The following is an 18,135-nucleotide window of genomic DNA, read 5'->3' on the forward strand; positions in this document are numbered from 1 at the left end:
GAGGTTAGCCTTGCATTTTTTTCTGTACCAAGCTACATCTTCCAGGTTGTGGGCACAGCAACCTACACTTTTACATCAGGACTGGGAAGGCAGAGGCCAACCTGGTCTATTACCAGTTCCAGGCAAGGAAGCAAGAGTCTGTGAGACTCTTGCTAAAAGCGGAGAAAAGAAAGGAAAAAAAAAAAAAAGGAAAAAAAACTATTACAAGAATATCATTACAAAGATCTCCTTAGCTATTTTTTAAAGTACCTACTAATCAATAAAATCAGCCCGTGCTGGTCCTTCCAATTGGAGAGCATCGGGGAGTTTGCTGGGATGGCACATAGTACTGGCAGACAATTACCCCTAAGAACTAGAACTCCGTGTGTGTATTGTTCTGTTAACAGCATTTAGCTAACAAGTAGAGTTACTAATGGGCAGGAAAAAAAAAAATATATATATATATAAAATGAAGCATTAAATAGTTCATGCTCTTACAGTTGCTGAAGAGAAAAGAGTTAGCGCCCTAAATCTTGATCAGCTATTAAAAAAAGAAAAGAAAGGAAAAAGAATCTTTTCTCATTAAAGCTCAAGAGAATATGAAGAGGAAAGAAAAAAAGAAAAAACCTCAGACTGATTACGCTGTCAATTTTAGTTGTCATAATGTGCTTCAGAGATAAAACATTCCTCTGAATGGCAATTGAACAGATGGAAATTTTCATTTTTGGTTAACTGGATGGAAGAATTGGACCAGTACCTAAAATGACATTGAAAATGAAGCTCAAGCCCCCGCCCACAAGAAGGAAACAGATGCATCACTCCAGATACAAAATAAATTATTGAACAGTGCATATATTATATTGGCATCGTTGTATCCAACTGTACATCTGCACAGTGTTTGAGTGTCCTGCTGAGAGAACAGACATTTCTGAAAGAGAAAATAGGCAACTATTGAAGTGAGTCAGATAAGTATACCATTTGGGTAAGAAAAGCGAAAGCAACACTCCACTGAATTTGAAGTTATTCATGCTGAGAGGAAAAAGGAGCCATAAATTATACCTTTTCCAATGCCCTTGAACTTCTGCAATGATTAAACCCCGATAGATTCTGAAATACAGAACCACATTTCCAGACTCTTAAATCAGAATGAGCCTGAAATGATATTCTTGCGACCCTAACGGATTAAAGGTGAATGGCCTCTTCCCCTCGTCCGCCCAACAGATGACGAGTCACATGTTAACCGGGACCACACTCCTGACCTTAAAGAGGACTCAAAAGGGCTCACAGAGCAGAGGGATAAAAGGGCCACTTGGTGGCTTACAGTTAAGTGATGCTGTGAGTACGCACTAGAGAATGGGGCCGGAAGAGGGACTCTCCGCGACTTCTGTGTTGTATTTGTCCATCGCGGTGCTGTTCTGGTCCCTCCCGGCGTACCCCGCCTAGCACCGACCCTGGTCCACTGCCGGGGCTCCCACCACGCTGCCCATCTGCTCCGGATTCTCATCAATGTTTCCCTCCATGTCTTGATGCAGCTAAAGAGAATACCGGGTTTTGATGGCAAACAAAGCAAGCAGGGCTTGTCATTGTATTTCATTTTTAGAGGTAACCTGTGCTGACCCCTGGGCCAGCGATGGTCTTGTCACGAAGGTGACATTACAGGAAGGTCTGACCAGGGGCTGGAGACGATGCCTGAGAAACTAAATCCTGAAGTTAGGTCTAAAAGGGAGAAATGCCAGCGGGAAAAATGTCTCTAACATAAGACTTTGCAGCTATAATAGAAAGTCTGACTTTTTATTTATTAAATCATTCATCACAATGTAATAAGCTTTAATATCTAAAGAGATAGAATATTTATCACACACAGCTTCCAACCAAACTATATTTAATAAGGATTCACTACCTTGAGACCGATAGTCTGCCTCCCAGCCTGTCAGAACAGCACAGGTGAGAAAAATATGTTCAGTGCAACCCCAGCAGATATTAACGGGAAGCAGCCAGCACACGGGCACGATTACAAGTCTGGAGTGCTGGCGCACGAGCTTCGCAGCGGTATTTATAAGTAGTATTTATTTTAGAAATAAAAGTTGCACGGGGAACTTCTTTGCATTCCTGCAATCCTTTTTAAAGGTAGGCGGCTGTGGGGTGGGGAAGAGCTCGTTAACTACGGAGGAAGACAAGTGCAACGCAGAGGCAAACCATGAAGAGGCTGGGCCCACCTGCACTTACCAGAATGAACAAGAGGAGCCTTGAGAGGGTCAGGTGGGGATGTGGGACAGGAGACAGAGAAAGTAACTGGGAATGCGGAGTCCCTGCTGGCTTCCTCCTTGGGCTGTTCCTGCCAAGGAAGGGAGGTAAGACTAGAGCCTTTAGAACAGCATCCTGGGGTGACCGGATGCCCGAAGAGAGTCTGTTGCTAGAAAACGTCATGGTTCACAGAAGAATGAGAGAGAGAAGTGGACCAGAAGTCAGCCCCTGCCCCTCTGCCTCACTCCAAGCTCTTCTTAAGCTAAAGCTGTGCTGTTTCTATCCTTCATCCTGTCCTTACATCTCTGATGCCACTACAGTCAGTGTTATAACATGACTGGGCATCTTACTGACATAGAGCCTAAAGCACCCCTCCCATCGCCCTTTGCTTTATTTTTATCACTATTACATTTATTTATTTATTACTTTGGGGGCTGAGGCAAGATCTCCCTATATAATCCAGGCTTGCCTTGAATTCACTGTGTAACCCTGATGGGCCTAATTATAATCCTCCTGTGTCAGTCTCTCAAGTAGCTGGGGTTGCAGGCCAGAGCCACCAGTGTAAATCATTCTTTTCCTCTTTGAAGTCACAGGGGTTGTAAAGTTCCTGATTTGTTCTTCTTCAAGGACTAAAGGCAACTATGTTTCCATGTGCATGTTAGCCATTAGTGTGTCATCTTTGCAGAAAGGCTTGACATCCATGGCGTGTGTGTGTGTGTGTGTGTGTGTGTGTGTGTGTGTGTGTGTGTGTGTGTGTTGGCCATTAGTCTTTTCGTCACTGAGTTATACAAGTTCTTACTTTTGATAGTAATCACATGGTATGGTTTTCAAGTATTTTCTCTTATTCTGTAAGTTGTCTTTTCACTCTGACAGTGTCTTTGATGAATATGGGCTTTTGATGTTGACGAAGTATAGTTTGTTGCTGTTTGTTCTTTAGGAGTCCTGTCCGAGCCTGCACCAGCAAGCCCAGGGCTACAGAGATTTACCCACAGCTCACCTTTACATGCTGTAGAAGCCGACTGCTTGTGTTACTAGTTGACGCTTTGCACATGGGGTGAGGCTTTGCAGTGTTATTCGTTTGCAGCGCTGTCTCGGTACCGCTTGCTGAAGTGTACAGGTTCCCACTCCACAGCCCTGGCATCCTTGCAGTACATCGGCGGCCTTAAGCCTTCCGAACGTTCATCTCCACTCTGTGGTCATTTACTTAAATTGTGTACTTCTCCAAGTGCTCCAATGTACAAGGCTCTAGCCCTGAAAACCCACTGAGAGCAAAGACGGACCTTCAGCTTGGCGTTGCACTTCCGGAACAGCAATCGCACCGCTAGCCTGAGTCACCTTCACAGGGATAATACTCAGGCCTGACAGTGCTTTTCAGCACCCTCTGCCTGGAGCTCACAAGAAGGCCAACAGAAGACCCACAGAGTCCTATCCATCTGTGTCAGCCACTCCCAACACAAGCTTTTCTGTGGCCCTGCAATATGGGTTACTAATCTCCCTTTCTCTTCAGGTTGCCATTGCTGGAAGCAGAGAGATAGTAAAAGAATGGAAAGGCAATCCCAGCAGGCACACATTTCTGTTTTCAGGAACTCTACACCACTGTAAACAGTAGTCAAGAAACTCAGAGTAGCGATCAACGAAGCAGCTTACCATGTAAGCATGGGCCCCGTAACTGTCACAGCACAGTCACACCAGTCACGCCCAGTCCAGGTTTATGAGCTCAGCAACTAGTACAGAGAAATGGGCTAATGGAAGTGAGGTGGTAAAATCCAAACATTTTAAACAATTGTGAATTGCATTTATTTACTTTTTTATGTGTGTCTGTGCGCACACACACATGCATCAGAGCACACCTGTAGAGGTCTTAGGACAATTATAGGAGTCTGTTCTCTCCTTTGACGCCATGGGTTTCAGGGATCAAACCCAGGGCATTAGGTTTGGCTGCAAGTACCTTTACTCAGTAAGCCATCTAGTCAGGCCCTCAAAGATGTTTCTTAAGATGCCTGACAACTAATTTTCATATCACTTTAGGGGAGAACAAGCATGGGAAAAATAAGAATTATTTGCTTTTAGTCTTTATCTTACATCAAAAAGTATAGAGTTATTTTAATTTTTAATCAACCAGTAGCTAAGATCGTAATTCAGCTAAGCCCTGCTCTGCCATGCTCATAACTCCCCACTGTTCTCAGTACTGAATGCTGCACTTATTTACAATTCACAGTCAGTGACATTTAACAGGGAGGCCAGCCACTTAGGGTACAGCTCCTGTGACTTTAGTGTACATGTGAGTTGTTCATTGGTAGCCTATTATGACAAAGACTCTATTTCAGATGGCTAGAGTGTGGCTGAAGATGCTCAAGGACATCTATGAAATTCAGTCTCACGGACAGGCAACCAGGGCTCTGAACAAACAGAACCGCGAATGGAAAAGGTAAAATGCCCCAGAAATCCTTTGGGCTCACAGGGTCACCACTGCAGGGGCACAGGCTCACAGGGCCACCACTGCAGGGGCACAGGCTCACAGGGTCACCACTGCAGGGGCACAGGCCCACAGGGGCTGCTCTCCCCTTTATTGTGCTTCAAGAGAGGGTGAGAGAGACCCCGCAAGAAAGGTAACGAGACGAGAAGAGCCGAAGTCTACCTCCCGGGTTCATTCCCTCGACGTTAACAAGCACTAACTAAGCTGCTATGTACTGCCACCACCGGACGTGCTGGCAGCAGAAAGGTTACATAGTGTCTACACTTCATCTTAGAAGACTTTGAAATGTTTAAAGAAATGAACAAATAGGAAGCATACCTACACACTCAGACAGGCTTTGGTTTATATTAGGAGAAGCTAAAGTAATCACATGCATTCTAATCAAAGATATTTGAATTAAATAAATATCTGAGTGTGGGGTAAACCCAATACTCAGGAAGAGAGTCAGAAAGACAACTACAGGTTCGAAACCAGCCTGGTCTACATGAGGAGTTCCCGGCCAGCACATGAGGCCGATCTTAGGAAACCAAAAGGAAACAACAACAAAACAAGAATTTCAGCAAATACAAATTATACTAAAGCAAACAAAAACAATCTAATAAAATTAAAGAATTTATTCTTTGCAATGCCATCTCTGAAAGGATCTTAAGTACTAAGTTAAAACAATTAGCATTTTTATTTACTTAGCAGCAGATAGCTTTACTATCAGTTTCTGTCATAGACGCTCCAGGCTTGACATGGCTATGGCCCTCTGTTCCAGTTGTAATGACCTGCAGAAGACCTGCACAAGGTTGGGCTCATTCATGCTCCATCATGAGGCAGGAAAGAAGGGCTCAAAGCATCCCACACCCCCTCAGGGTATAGAGCGGTGCCTGTTACTGGCAGGGAGGGGCTCGCGAGGATACCCTCTACACTCACATAAACATTTATGGTTGCTGCAGGGAGAGACTCTTGAGTGGGTCAGCTGCCTCCCACTTACCCATACTCCTGTAAGGATCCCCTAACCATACTCCTGTAAGGATCCCCAGTTAAGTTCATGGATGCATCGAGCTGATATCTTCTTCTGTCAATGAGTGGATGTCTGCTCACGTCTCCCCAGGAAAAGTTAATGTGACAGTTCTGAACAAAGTGATACACAGAAGGCCAAGGCATGATATTAGATCCTATCTTCAAAGTCCGTCTAGAACAAGCCAGCCTTCCATCATTTTCAGTCTCACATGCCACAACTCAAACCAGGAGCATGTGATACTGTCAAGCCACCATTTCTAATAGAATTTAATCATCTGCTTTTGTCCTCGCCATCCATTAGCCCCTTAATCTCCATTTCTAAATCAAACTTCCAAATTCCAGGCTCACTTATATGATTTTCTGGATATCTCTATTTAGATGTCTAATCAAAACCTCAAATGGAAGCTAAGACTGAAGACCTGATCTTACTTCTCCAATCTTGCTCCTCCTGTAACTGCTTTAAAAAAAAAATCTTCAGAATTATCCTTAAACTGTTTTTTCTTACCTCATTTCAAAAAACAAACAAACAACAAAAAACAACAAAAGAGCAACCCCAGATAATGAAAGTCATACAAACTGTAATTTTCCAACACAACTTTCTCTAAAAAACAAATTATATATATATACACACACACACGTATATATATATATATATACGTGTGTGTGAATATATACACATACACACACACACACACACACACACACACACACACACACACACACGAAAGTGCTCCTGCTGTGCCTTTGTAAGGGACTCTAGAACACTGCTGATATATCCTAGACCCTTCTGCCTTAAGATATGATTGCCTGCTCTCATCTATGCTTCTACCATGATGAACTCCCAGCAGTAGAGGGCCCAGCTAATGAAGCTGGCTTCTGGAACTTAAAGTTCCAAAACCATGAACTAAAAATAAACCTCTCTTTATTTCATAAGCAGCCTATGTCATGTATTTTGTTATAGTATGAAAAAATGACTAATACACCTGCATTCCTGTGTTATACAATATTATTCAACAATGATGCTGTTGATGATGAGGAGAAGCCAGAGGCTGGAGAGACAGCTCAGTGGTTAAGAGTATTGGCTGTGCCGGACACACCTTTAATCTTAGCACTCGGGAGGCAGAGGCAGGTGGATCTCTGTGCATTCGAGGCCAGACTGGTCTACAAAGTGAGCTCAGGACAGCCAAGATAACACACAGAAACCCTGTCTCAAAAAAAAAAAACAAAAAAACAAAAAAACAAAAAACCAACAACAACAACAACAACAACAACAAAAACCCCAAAAAAACAAAAAATAAAAAAAACAAAAAACAAGTAAAAACAAAAAGCGCTGGCTGCTCTTCCAGAGAATCCAAGTTCTATTTCCAGCACCCACACTGCCCCTCACAGGTGTCTGTGGCCTCACTTCTCGGGGATCTGACACCCTCTTTTGGTTTCCACAGGCAACACACATGGTGTATAGACTTTCACGCAGGCAGGACACCCACATACATACAATGAAAGTAAATAAATCTCTTAAACCCTACCAAGGAACGAATGTCTGAGTGGTACATTTGGAGACGATGTTCTAACAAACAAGCTAGGCAAAGAAAGACAAATAGAGTACGATTTCACATATGCATGAGACACATGAAACGATGCTGCTTATCCGGATGTGGGGAGGTCTGCTGGGAGCTGGGGAGTGGGCAGGACAGACAGGGGTTCTGCTGCACAGCACAGAAACTACAGCTGACAGCAGACCACGTACTATAAACCCCACACGTGTTATGGGGCTCGAGGCATTCTAACTATAAAAAAGAAAAACAACAACTACATGTTAGGTTCACTTGGCCATTCTGCAATGTAAACACATACTACATCATGCTACATACCAGAAATATAAATGCTATCTAAATTTTGTTTGAAAATTCAATCCAAAAATAAACCAGATGTTTTACTGGTTAAAAACAGTAACATCTAGAACACTTGGGGGAAAGTATGTAAGAATTCATTGTGTTATTTTTGCAACTTCTCTAAGTCCACAGTTATGTTCAAGTCTGACATCAACCACCCCAAAACAAGGCTCCAAGACAGTCTTCCTGTTCCAGTCTGACCACCGCTGCCAGCTCCCAATACAATCTACAGCAGTCTTTCTGAGGCCGAAAGCAAATGACGTCACCCTCCTTCTCAACACCCACCAAGAGCTGCCCATGAAATCCACGGAAAAGAGGAACTTGCACTGCTGTTCGCTGAAAAACGTGCTTGTGCTTCCAACATCTACTTGGCCAACTTCCTCATTTCACTCAAGTCTTTTTTCAAATGTAAGTCAACCAGGATGGCTCGGCCCCCTTAAATCCCAACCCACACCCTGTACTGCTCGACCGCCACTCTGACCGCATTCTCTATGCACTGCCCACGTGGCTGCGGCTGTGTGATCAGTTCTTTCTGTGTATGCTTTTTACCATGGCTACCTTCACTACCCTGAGAGCATGGACTTCTGCTCACACTCTCATTGGTGTATCTCAAATGCCTGAAGCCATGTGAGCCATAGCAGTGAGATCAAGGAACAAGGTTTGGCTGATCACCTATTACAATCCAAAGCTTGTCTAAAAGAACAAAAATCCAGCTACATCAGCAAGCACTTACCATCCAGTGAGGACAGAAGGTACATACACAGCGTTGACCATATTTATTCAAAGATCTTGGCACAGAGGAAGAGGCAAAGTGTGGATCTATTTATGACCAGGAAGCTCATTGTCTGTGACATCATTCCCAATATATCAAAAATAAAAATGCATCCCTTACAACATCAGACCACATTTATCCAGTATACAATTCCAACCCATTCTGCACGGGGATCTCTACTCAAACTCCATCTCCCCCGTTTTCCAGTGTTTCAAATATATCAAAAGATGAATGTAAAGTCAAAGTGCGAATCTCACAAACGATGGCTTCATGACGTCTATGAACGTATTATAGAGTCACAGGAAAACTATCGATTCCTAATTAGGAAACTGGCCAAGATAGTGCTGCAAGACAGAAATATGAAAAGCAACTCAAACAGCAATACATACAGCAAAGATTATTGCAAACACTTAGAAGAAATGATAATTACCTCACATTTTACAGCAAAAACACTTCCTACTCTCATTAAAAGGTAAATGTGACTTATGGATGTCATGTTGTGTTATCATAACTTTGTCAAAAATTTTATGAGAGAGAGAGAGAGAGAGAGAGAGAGAGAGAGAGAGAGAGAGAGAGAGAGAGAGGAGGCAGGCAGAGAGAGAGCACCATGGTACTGTGCTGGAGAGATGGCTCAGGGGTTAACAGTGCCAGCTGCTCTTCCGGAGGACCCGTAACCCCAGTTGCAGGGGATCCGATACCCTCTTCTGGCCTACTTGGCACTGCACACATGTGGCGCTCAGACTTAAATTTAGGCAAAACACTCATATACATAAGATAAAAAAGAATCTTAAAAAAAAAAAAAAAGCCATGTCCCAAAGACGCTAGATCATACCAGAGAGACAGACACCTGCATCTATGGTTACTGCTTCATTGTCACAACAGGTAGGACATGGAACCAGCCTAGTCATCAACGCATGAAGGAATAAGGATAATGTGGCACATTTGCTTAATGGAATTTTATTCAACTCTAAAGAAAAAATGAAACCACGAGACTTGCAGGGAAATGGGTGGATCTGGAAGTAACCTAGACTCAGAAGACAAGTACCAGATGTTTTTGCTCCTATGAGGAGCCTAGATTTTAATTTTCATGTATGTACGTGTGAGTGTGGATACGATCATAAAACTAGAAAGAACGCCAGGAGAAGGGAAAGAGGCCTTAAAAAGTGTGAAAGAGGACACTAGAATATATAAACATGAAAGGTCAGGGACGGTATGAGGGGGGAAGGCGGCAGGCGGGGGGGGGGGGCAAGGGCACAGGAAGTGCAGAAGGAGCAGCAGCAAAAACAGTGTACAAAAATCCCACAACAACCATTACTTTATATGCTAATTTAAAATAGAATTTCAGAAATCTAAGGAAGGATGGAAATAGGAACGCATAAAATCACATTCTATTGTATTCATGTATACAATTCTCAAAGCACTAATTTTTGATCCAATTCCAAATGGTCAGCCCTAAATACATAGACCTACGACTAAATGTACACATGTATGTATGTATGTATGTATGTATGCATGTGTCTGTGTGTTTTTCACTAAATAAACTCAGCAGTTTTATATGTTATAATAATAATGATGATGATAAAAGAATAAGAGGCCATGAATTTGAGAAGTGAGGGAGGGGGAGATAAATTTTCAAAGGATAAATACAATGTAAAAAATCTACATTAATTTATAAAACAGAATCTCTGAAATATCTTTGTAAAAAGATGTGAGGTGATTTAATTAGGTTGATTTTACTTATTTCAGAATATGCACATATATGTCAAGACATCACCTTGAACTCCAGAGCTACACACAATTTTGGCAAAAGAAATCTCAATAAAGCTGATGGGGAAACAAATACTTTATCCATTCTTAACTTTAGCAATCATTTTACAGCTGTGATTAGTCAATTTACCTGAAGATCTTACACTTTTCATCACAAATGTCTCCATTTCTCACACTGCCATCATAAAACTCTTCGTACATACATATTTAAGAGTTTTATTTACTTATAGGCAGTGCACTTTAAAAACGGCTTCTGGATCTTTAAGTGGAACTGACATTGAAGAAGGAAAGACAGAAAATGCACTAAAAAGGGGATAAATGGTTCTCAGAGCAAAGCTATAGAGAGACGTAAATTAAACTAGTACATGTTAAATAAGAGTTACATCTTAATAAATAAGATAATATAATTCTATGTGAAGTATTAGGCTAAGGTGGAAAAACTTAATTGGCATCTTAGGCAACGGGTGCAGTTTCTCACTTGGACCACTAGATGGAGACAGTAGCCAGCTGGAATGCAAGATTGAAGGCGAGACAGCCTGATTCGAATTATTCCAGCTATTTAAAAATGGTTTTATGCAATCTATCCCCCACATCATTTTGTAAAAAGATGGATTTATAATAAGGTTTAGAGTGGAGAAAATTATTCTAACAGTTGAATAATGAAGCTCTATCTTCACACCAGTCCTCACTCAAATGTGACTTCTCAGAGTTACAAGGTTTGTCACTTGTAAAGTAACTTATGCGGAGCCTCGGGCAGCAGGGGAAGTGACTGGATGAACTGCACAGCTCTTTGAAAGTTAGAACAGTATCCATCTGATTTAAAATGCCAGAAACTGAGCGCTGTGTGAACATGCTACAGTTAAGTCCTGTTACTGAGTGGTCTTGATTCAACACTTCTTTAATTCTTGTAATTTTCCCACGAGTACAGCGTCTCCTGGCAAGCGCTAATAATGTGTCTAGCACACCGTATTTATTGAATACTGTGGTCATTATTACTGATGGTGACCTTACTGTCCTAATATAAAACAAAGACACAACCCTCAAAGACGAGCTGGAAGGTGGTGGCGCACGCCTTTAATTCCAGTGCTGGGGAGGCAGAGGCAGGTGGATCTCTGTGAGTTTGAGGCCAGCCTGGTTTACAGAGCTAGTTCTAGGACAGCCAAAGGTATAGAGAGAAACCCTGCCTAAAACTCAAACCAACCAACCAACCAACCAACCAACAACCAGCCAACCCAATCAATCCCTCAAAGACAAAGAGAACTAGCAACTCAGCTCCAGGAAATAATTTGGCCTCATTTAAAAACAGATGTAACAGTTTGTCAATCACTATAATTAGTTTCCATTGCTGCACAAAGATCCCACTCTCCCCTGGTGAGAAACTGCGAATCAGGGGCTGCAGTGGCTTGAGCTCATTTAAAGACACTTAAAGGAGTGGCACGCATGACTGTCACCACGTCATCCTCACAGTGTTATGTCACTGTTGAAATGTGATGTGGTCAGCTAAGCCAGGAATCCAGTCACAGACTACAGGCCCAACAGAGGGTCTCTCCGCCTTTGGCAAAACACAACGAGTAGTGAACTGCAGTTCATGAACTTCAGACACAGCTGAGGGACTTCTGGAAACAGTTAAAAAAAAAAAAAGGAACTCTAGGAGGAAACTACTGACAGCAAAGTGTTAACTACTGTTCTCTGTTCTGTGTGTTACAGTTTCCTATTTCCATTATATATTTTTTGTTGTTGTTGTTGCTGCTGCTGCTGCTGCTGCTGTTTGGGTGAATAAATACCCTGATTCCACCTGGGTGTGTGCGGGAGGCAACGATTTCTTCAAATCAGTTTAGAGTAAAAAGCAGTAAAGAAACTGTCAACCTTGATTTTTTTGGAGCAATGCTGCCACCTGCTGGAAAAGCTGAAACAGTTTCAAACCTTGAGGAGACAAGGAGCACATTCAAGGGAAATTGTATCCCACCACCTTCCAATTATTTAGTAAGAAAGGGAGGGAGGGAAGGAGGGAGGGAAGGAGGGAGGGAAGGAGGGAGGGGAAGGAGGGAGGGGAAGGAGGGAGGGGAAGGAGGGGGGGGAAGGAGGGGGGGACTCGACTTTCATTTCTGGTTGTTTTACTTTGCCGTATCCTCCTGTTCATAGCAATTCACTAAATAATACATGTGAATTGGCTGAGGTGAGATCCTCTGAATCAACGTGTCTTTACTACACACATGACAGTGGATGATGCAGTGTGTGAATAATTAGATAATGAATCTGTAAGGCCACATATCAATTTAGCAGGTCAGAAAGGCACATCCATACCTGACCCACACGAGAAGGTGGCTACACCACGGATACTACTCTTCACTCTGTAACAATATTTATTCCTCCAAGGGTAATTTGGCTCATTTATTGAACAGTATCTTAATGACCTAGTCTAAGATTCTTTGAGCTACTTCATCTTTCTATGTGGTTTGTTTGTTGTGACTTTTAGATTCTGGCCCAAAAGATATCTCAATTCATGTAATGGCTGCTTCTACGGTACCCACCCCATTCCCAGGCAGAGGCACATGAAGCTCAGTTAAATATGGAGAAATGAAACAATAGCCCCCTGTTTAAAATGAGAATATGGCCTAGTTGGTGGTTGGGAAGATATTAAACAATTGGCATTCGATGAAAGAATAGTAGCCATAGTTAATTTACACTTGTGATAACGACAGAGGGGAAGACCGGGGATTACGGGACAACAAGAATGCGAAAATGTGATTCTAATTTGTGTTACAACATGAATATGTGAAATGCAAATGAATAAAACCATTGGTTCATGTTTTACCTATCCTCCCCAAATCCTAGTCAGTTTATATGTAAAAGGGGCTTATAGCTATGCTAGAAAATAGACCAGAGCTCCATCAATACGTCGGACCCTTCACTTCGCTCAGTGCCCTGAAACAGCCTCCTCTAACAGCCACCCTCTAGCCGCCTCCTACAACTCCAGCTCCTGGGGATCCCATGCCCTCTTCTGGCCTCTGTAGGCACCCACATACATCACATGTGCACACATACACACATCACATACAGATCACACACATCACACACACACATACATCACACACACACACATCACACACACATACATCACATACACATCACACACATACATACATCACACACACACACATACATCACACACACATACATCACACACACATACATCACATACACATCACACACATACATACATCACACACACACACATACATCACACACACATACATATCACACACACACATACATCACACACACATACATATCACACACACACATACATCTCACACACACATACATCACACATACATCACACACACATACATCACACACAGACATACATCACACACACACACACATCACACACAGACATACATCACACACACATCACACACAGACATACATCACACACACACATACATCACACACACACATCACACACACATATATCTCACACACACACACACACACACACACACACACACACACACACACACAGGTAATGACTGTTAAAGCACTGACTGCTCTTCCAGAGCACTAAGTTTCAGTTCCCAGCACCCACGGCAGTTGACAGCCCTTCTTTACTTTAGCTCCACAGGAACTGACACCTGTTTTTAGCCTCCTCGGGCACTGCGTGCACAATGTGCGTAGAAATACAAACTTTCAAAACACTCAAACTCACAAAGTAAAAATAAGTGAAAGCTAAAAAACAAAATCTTAGCAATAAATACATAAAAATAATTTTTAAAAGTCAACGAATATATTTCAGCATATAATTAGCAGAAGGGAAAGAGAGAGGAAGGTAAGAAAGAGAACCATTACATCACACACTCAAAAGAAAAAAAGAAAAAGAAAACAATACAAATGCATATTATTAAGAGAAAGGCCAATCTGAAAGGGTTACATACTATACATTGCCAGTCTCTGGCTCTTGGAAAAAGTAAACTACAAAGACAGTAGAAACTAAGTGATCGCTAGAGAGTAAGTGGGCAGAAGAAAGTGGTGAAAACATTAGTGTAAGACACTGGTGGTGGCACAGTGTTGGGGAACAAGAAAGAGACTATGTTAGTAGCTTCCAAGTAGCTTTTCTGTCAGCCTCAGACTGATCTAAAAACAAAGCCACGGGCCAGTCACATGGCTCCAAAAGTAAAGGTGCTTGCTTCCAAGCCTGCCGGCCGGAGTTTGAATCCCAAAGCCCAGAGTGGAGGGAGAGAACTGCCTCTCCCAAGCTGCCCTCTGACATCCACAAGGGCACTATGGCACAAGCGTGCCCACACACATGCACAGCGTCAGTATAAACAAGGCAACAGTCATTAAAAAGCCAAGTGATGCGTTTCAGCTGGTGAGAGAAAACAGTTTCAAGAACTTCTGGTGAAAAGAACCTGTGAGCTAACAAGGAACAGCAAGGAACTGTTTCGCTTACAAAGGGAATTTTAAAAGGAAAATATATGCAATAACGGCTATGCTGAAAACTGTAAATGAAAAAATAAATCAAAGAACCAAGTTTTAAAAAAAAATCAAAACTTAACTAGATTGTGACATTAAATCTCACTTGTCTCAAAGTGACATTACCCAATTTAACTCTCTTGAGCTCCCAAAATGTCTTGTTATGCCACATAAGCATTTTATTCACATTTTATGGAACAAGTTGGAGCTACTGCGCTCATATGGAAATTAGATAGGAAAAAGGCTAAGAATCAGTCATGCCTTGGTGGAAATGAAATGAATGTCCAAGCAAAAACCTGTAAGTGAATGTTGGTACAACCTATTCATAAGCATCAAAAGCCAGAAGCAGTCCAACGTCCTTCAGTGGGCAAAGGCACGGACTGTGGTGCATGCTTGACATGGGGTATTAGTCAGCAATGGTAAGAAACAAACTACTACCTGGGAAGGCGGAGGTGGTGCACGCCTTTAATCCCAGCCCTCAGGAGGCAGAGGCAGGCGGATCTCTGTGAGTTCAAGGTCAGCCTGGTCTGTAAGGTGAGTCCACGACAGCCAGGGCTAAAACAGAGAAAACCTGTCTTGAAAAACCAAAAGGAGAAGGAGGAGAAGGAAAGAGAAGGAGAAGGAGGAGGAGGAGGAGGAAGAAGAAGAAAGAGGAGGAGGAGGAGACAAACTACTGATACCTCAATGAATCTTAACAGCATCAATATGCTGAACGGAAGATGCCACTTTCAAAAAGTTACATATGGTATGACTCCATATAATAGTCTCAAAAAGATGAAAACTGTAACTGACATAATAATCAGTTGCCAAGGTTACGAGCTGAGAGAATAACTCCTAAGGGTTAGCATGTGGGAGCTGCTGAAGGTGGCAACCCTGTTCTGTATCCTGATTGTGATGACATTAGATGAATCTCCAACATGTCAAAATGTCAAGCGTGTGCCAGTTTATAGCATTTGAATTTGAAAAAAAAAAGTGATCTGCGCATTACACGGACCTGAGTGTGGCACTGTACGTGCCTGTGCACAGCTGTGGAGGCCAGACTTGGATGACAAATTTTCTTTTCTTTCTTATTTTTTGAAAGGTTTGGGTTTTGTTTTGTTTTGTTTCATTTGAGACAGTGAGTGTTTCTCTGTTTAGCCCTAACTATCCTGGAACTTGCTCTGTAGACCAGGCCGACCTCAAACTCAGAGATCCACTTGCCTCTTATCTCCTGGAATGCTGGGATTAAAGGTGTGGGCCACCAGGACCACTTTGTTTCTTATAAAATGATAGATACACCTCCAGGTTGGTCCAGCCATTCTCCTTGTAAACATTTTTAAAAAGAGAAAGGAAAGCATTATATCTATACAAAGTCTTATCTACACAGATGTTAATAATTTATTTGTGACAGCCTTAAACTGGCAATAATTCAAAGATTTATGAGCAGGTGAATGAATAAGCAAACCACATACATAACACTCCACACACTGGAACATTGGGGTTAAAATTTTGATACACACAAGGATGAATTTTGAAATAATTATCCTAAATAAAGAGCCCAGAAAGAAATCTAAACAGATACTATAATCTTTAACTTATAAAACTAGTAGAAAATGCAGACCAATTCATGTCAGAAATCAGATTGGTGGACGCAGGGGCAGCATGTTTAGACGCTCAGAGGGTGAAAGAATTCAAGGTAGTAAGTTATAGAAAAGGGCTAAGTAGGTGCTGGAGAGATGGCTCAGAGGTTGAGAGCACACGCTGCTTTTACAGAAGATTCAGGATCAAATCCCAGCACCCATACAGTGGCCAAACAGCCATCATGAACTCCAGTTCCAATCTCTGAGGCACCAGATACCTAGTGTGCATACATACATGCAGGCAATACACACAACAAGTCTTTTTTAAAGCTAAGTAATATTACATAGCCATGTAACACGGTTAATATGTGTGAGAAATGACTAAAACACGGCGGTTGTATGGGTCTTCAAGCGTCCCAGTGTTGACATTTCTATTATGTCTTTCATGTGAGACCACTGAGACAAGGTGGGGCTAACTGACTTGTCCCTCAGCTGCCCCAGTCAGAGCTTAAGCCAACTTCTTTCATTTTCCATGTCTGAGCTTTTCTTTCTTTCTCTTTTAAAAGATTTATTTATTATATATATAGTGCTTTTCCTGCTTGGACACCTGTATGCCAGAAGAAGGCACCAGATCTCATTATAGATGGTTGTAAGCCACCATGTGGTTGCTAGGAATCAGGACCTTTGGAAGAGCAGGCAGTGCTCTTAACCTGAGCCATCGTCTGAGCTTTTCTATACTGGAGCGACAGAGGAAAATAAAAGAAGTTGTGAAAGCCATTCCGTGGTCTGCTGTCAAAAAGAAGAAAGAGAGAGAGAAAAAAAGAAAGAAAGAAAGAAAGAAAGAAAGAAAGAAAGAAAGAAAAGGAACCACCTCCTCCTCTCCCGCCTACCCCCAGTGACAGGGTTTCTCTGTGTAGCCCTAGCTGTCGTTGAACTCGCTCTGTACACCAGGGTGGCCTCGAACTCAGAGACCCACCTGCCTCAGCCTCCCTAGTACTGGGATTAAAGGTGTGAGCCACCACAGCCAGGCTAAAACTGTACATCTCTTAACTCCCCAAAAAACTCGTTCCACTTTTTGAAAATAGCTTTACACATAAGTTCCTGAGGCCTACCTGGAAAGGAAACCTGAACTGTTAATTAGAAAGGATCAGTGTGTCTGGATTCTTAAAATAAGGACGGCGACAACCCCAGCCCCAGCGCCATTGGGAAAGAAAAACTCTCAGGACAGCCTGGAGCTGAAGATCAAGGCTGGGCACTAGCGCGAAGCCTTTCCCGAGGCTCTCCAGTCCCTGTAGAAGATCTTAGAGGACTTGGTTCAGACTTCGTCGCCCAAGGCAAACGACCAAGCCACTAGGACCCGGGACAGGGACCAGGATACCCAAGACCCGGCCCTAGAGTACGGCGGCCGCCACCCGCGGTGACCCGCAGCCGCTCCTCGCACTCACCTCTCCAGTTCTTGTACTCGGCGATGTAGTAGTATTTGTTCCCCAGATGGTCCGTGCCGACGTGCTCCCTCACCTCCCTCGACACAGCGCCCCAAACAGAGCGGAGGACACCCCGCCACCAGCTCATGCCGGCGCGCAGCTCAAGGTCCCTAGTCTCTCCTTTGCCGGGTGGCCCCGCCCAACGAGAAGCCCCTCCCACTCGGGGCCCCGCCCACAGCTCAGGTCCGCGTTCTCGCGCCTCCCAGTAACGCCGCTCCCCTTTGGTCACGTCATGCCGCTGATCGGCCAATGGGAGCCCCTGTTGTTACAAGTTCCAAGTTCTGTCATGGCGGCACCCAGGCGTCAAGCCGGTGTGTGCGACCGAGATGTTGAGTTTTCTGTCCGCTCGACAGTTGGGTTTGGAGGACCCTCTTCGCTTGCGTAGGGCGCAGTCCACACGGAGGTAAGGCACGCCTTGCCTTTTCCTCTTTCCGTGCCGAGTGAGAATCGGGAGCAGGGAGTTAGGGTGGCAGGACCAACT

The 18,135-nt window shown here is 43.1% G+C and overlaps 2 protein-coding genes across 3 annotated transcripts in view; one reads left to right on the forward strand and one right to left on the reverse strand.

Moving 5' to 3' along the window:
• The window catches only part of NDUFAF2 (NADH:ubiquinone oxidoreductase complex assembly factor 2), a 102,321-nt gene extending 84,511 nt beyond the window's left edge, over positions 1 to 17,810 (reverse strand). The window contains exon 1 of the mRNA XM_084802592.1: positions 17,616 to 17,810. Coding sequence (XP_084658718.1) covers positions 17,616 to 17,742 — 127 coding nt within the window. The 5' untranslated portion in view covers positions 17,743 to 17,810. The remainder of the gene's footprint in view (positions 1 to 17,615) is intronic.
• Positions 17,811 to 17,910: 100 nt separating this feature from the next.
• ERCC8 (ERCC excision repair 8, CSA ubiquitin ligase complex subunit) overlaps positions 17,911 to 18,135 on the forward strand; it is a 36,981-nt gene continuing 36,756 nt past the window's right edge. The window contains exon 1 of one of the 2 annotated variants that reach the window (XM_084802589.1): positions 17,911 to 18,057. In XM_084802589.1, coding sequence (XP_084658715.1) covers positions 17,981 to 18,057 — 77 coding nt within the window. In that variant the 5' untranslated portion in view covers positions 17,911 to 17,980. The remainder of the gene's footprint in view (positions 18,058 to 18,135) is intronic. The other variant, XM_084802591.1, reaches the window with a different exon arrangement.

Source organism: Acomys minous (assembly GCF_964271855.1).
Source record: "Acomys minous genome assembly, chromosome: 11".
NCBI classification, from domain to species: domain Eukaryota; kingdom Metazoa; phylum Chordata; class Mammalia; order Rodentia; family Muridae; genus Acomys; species Acomys minous.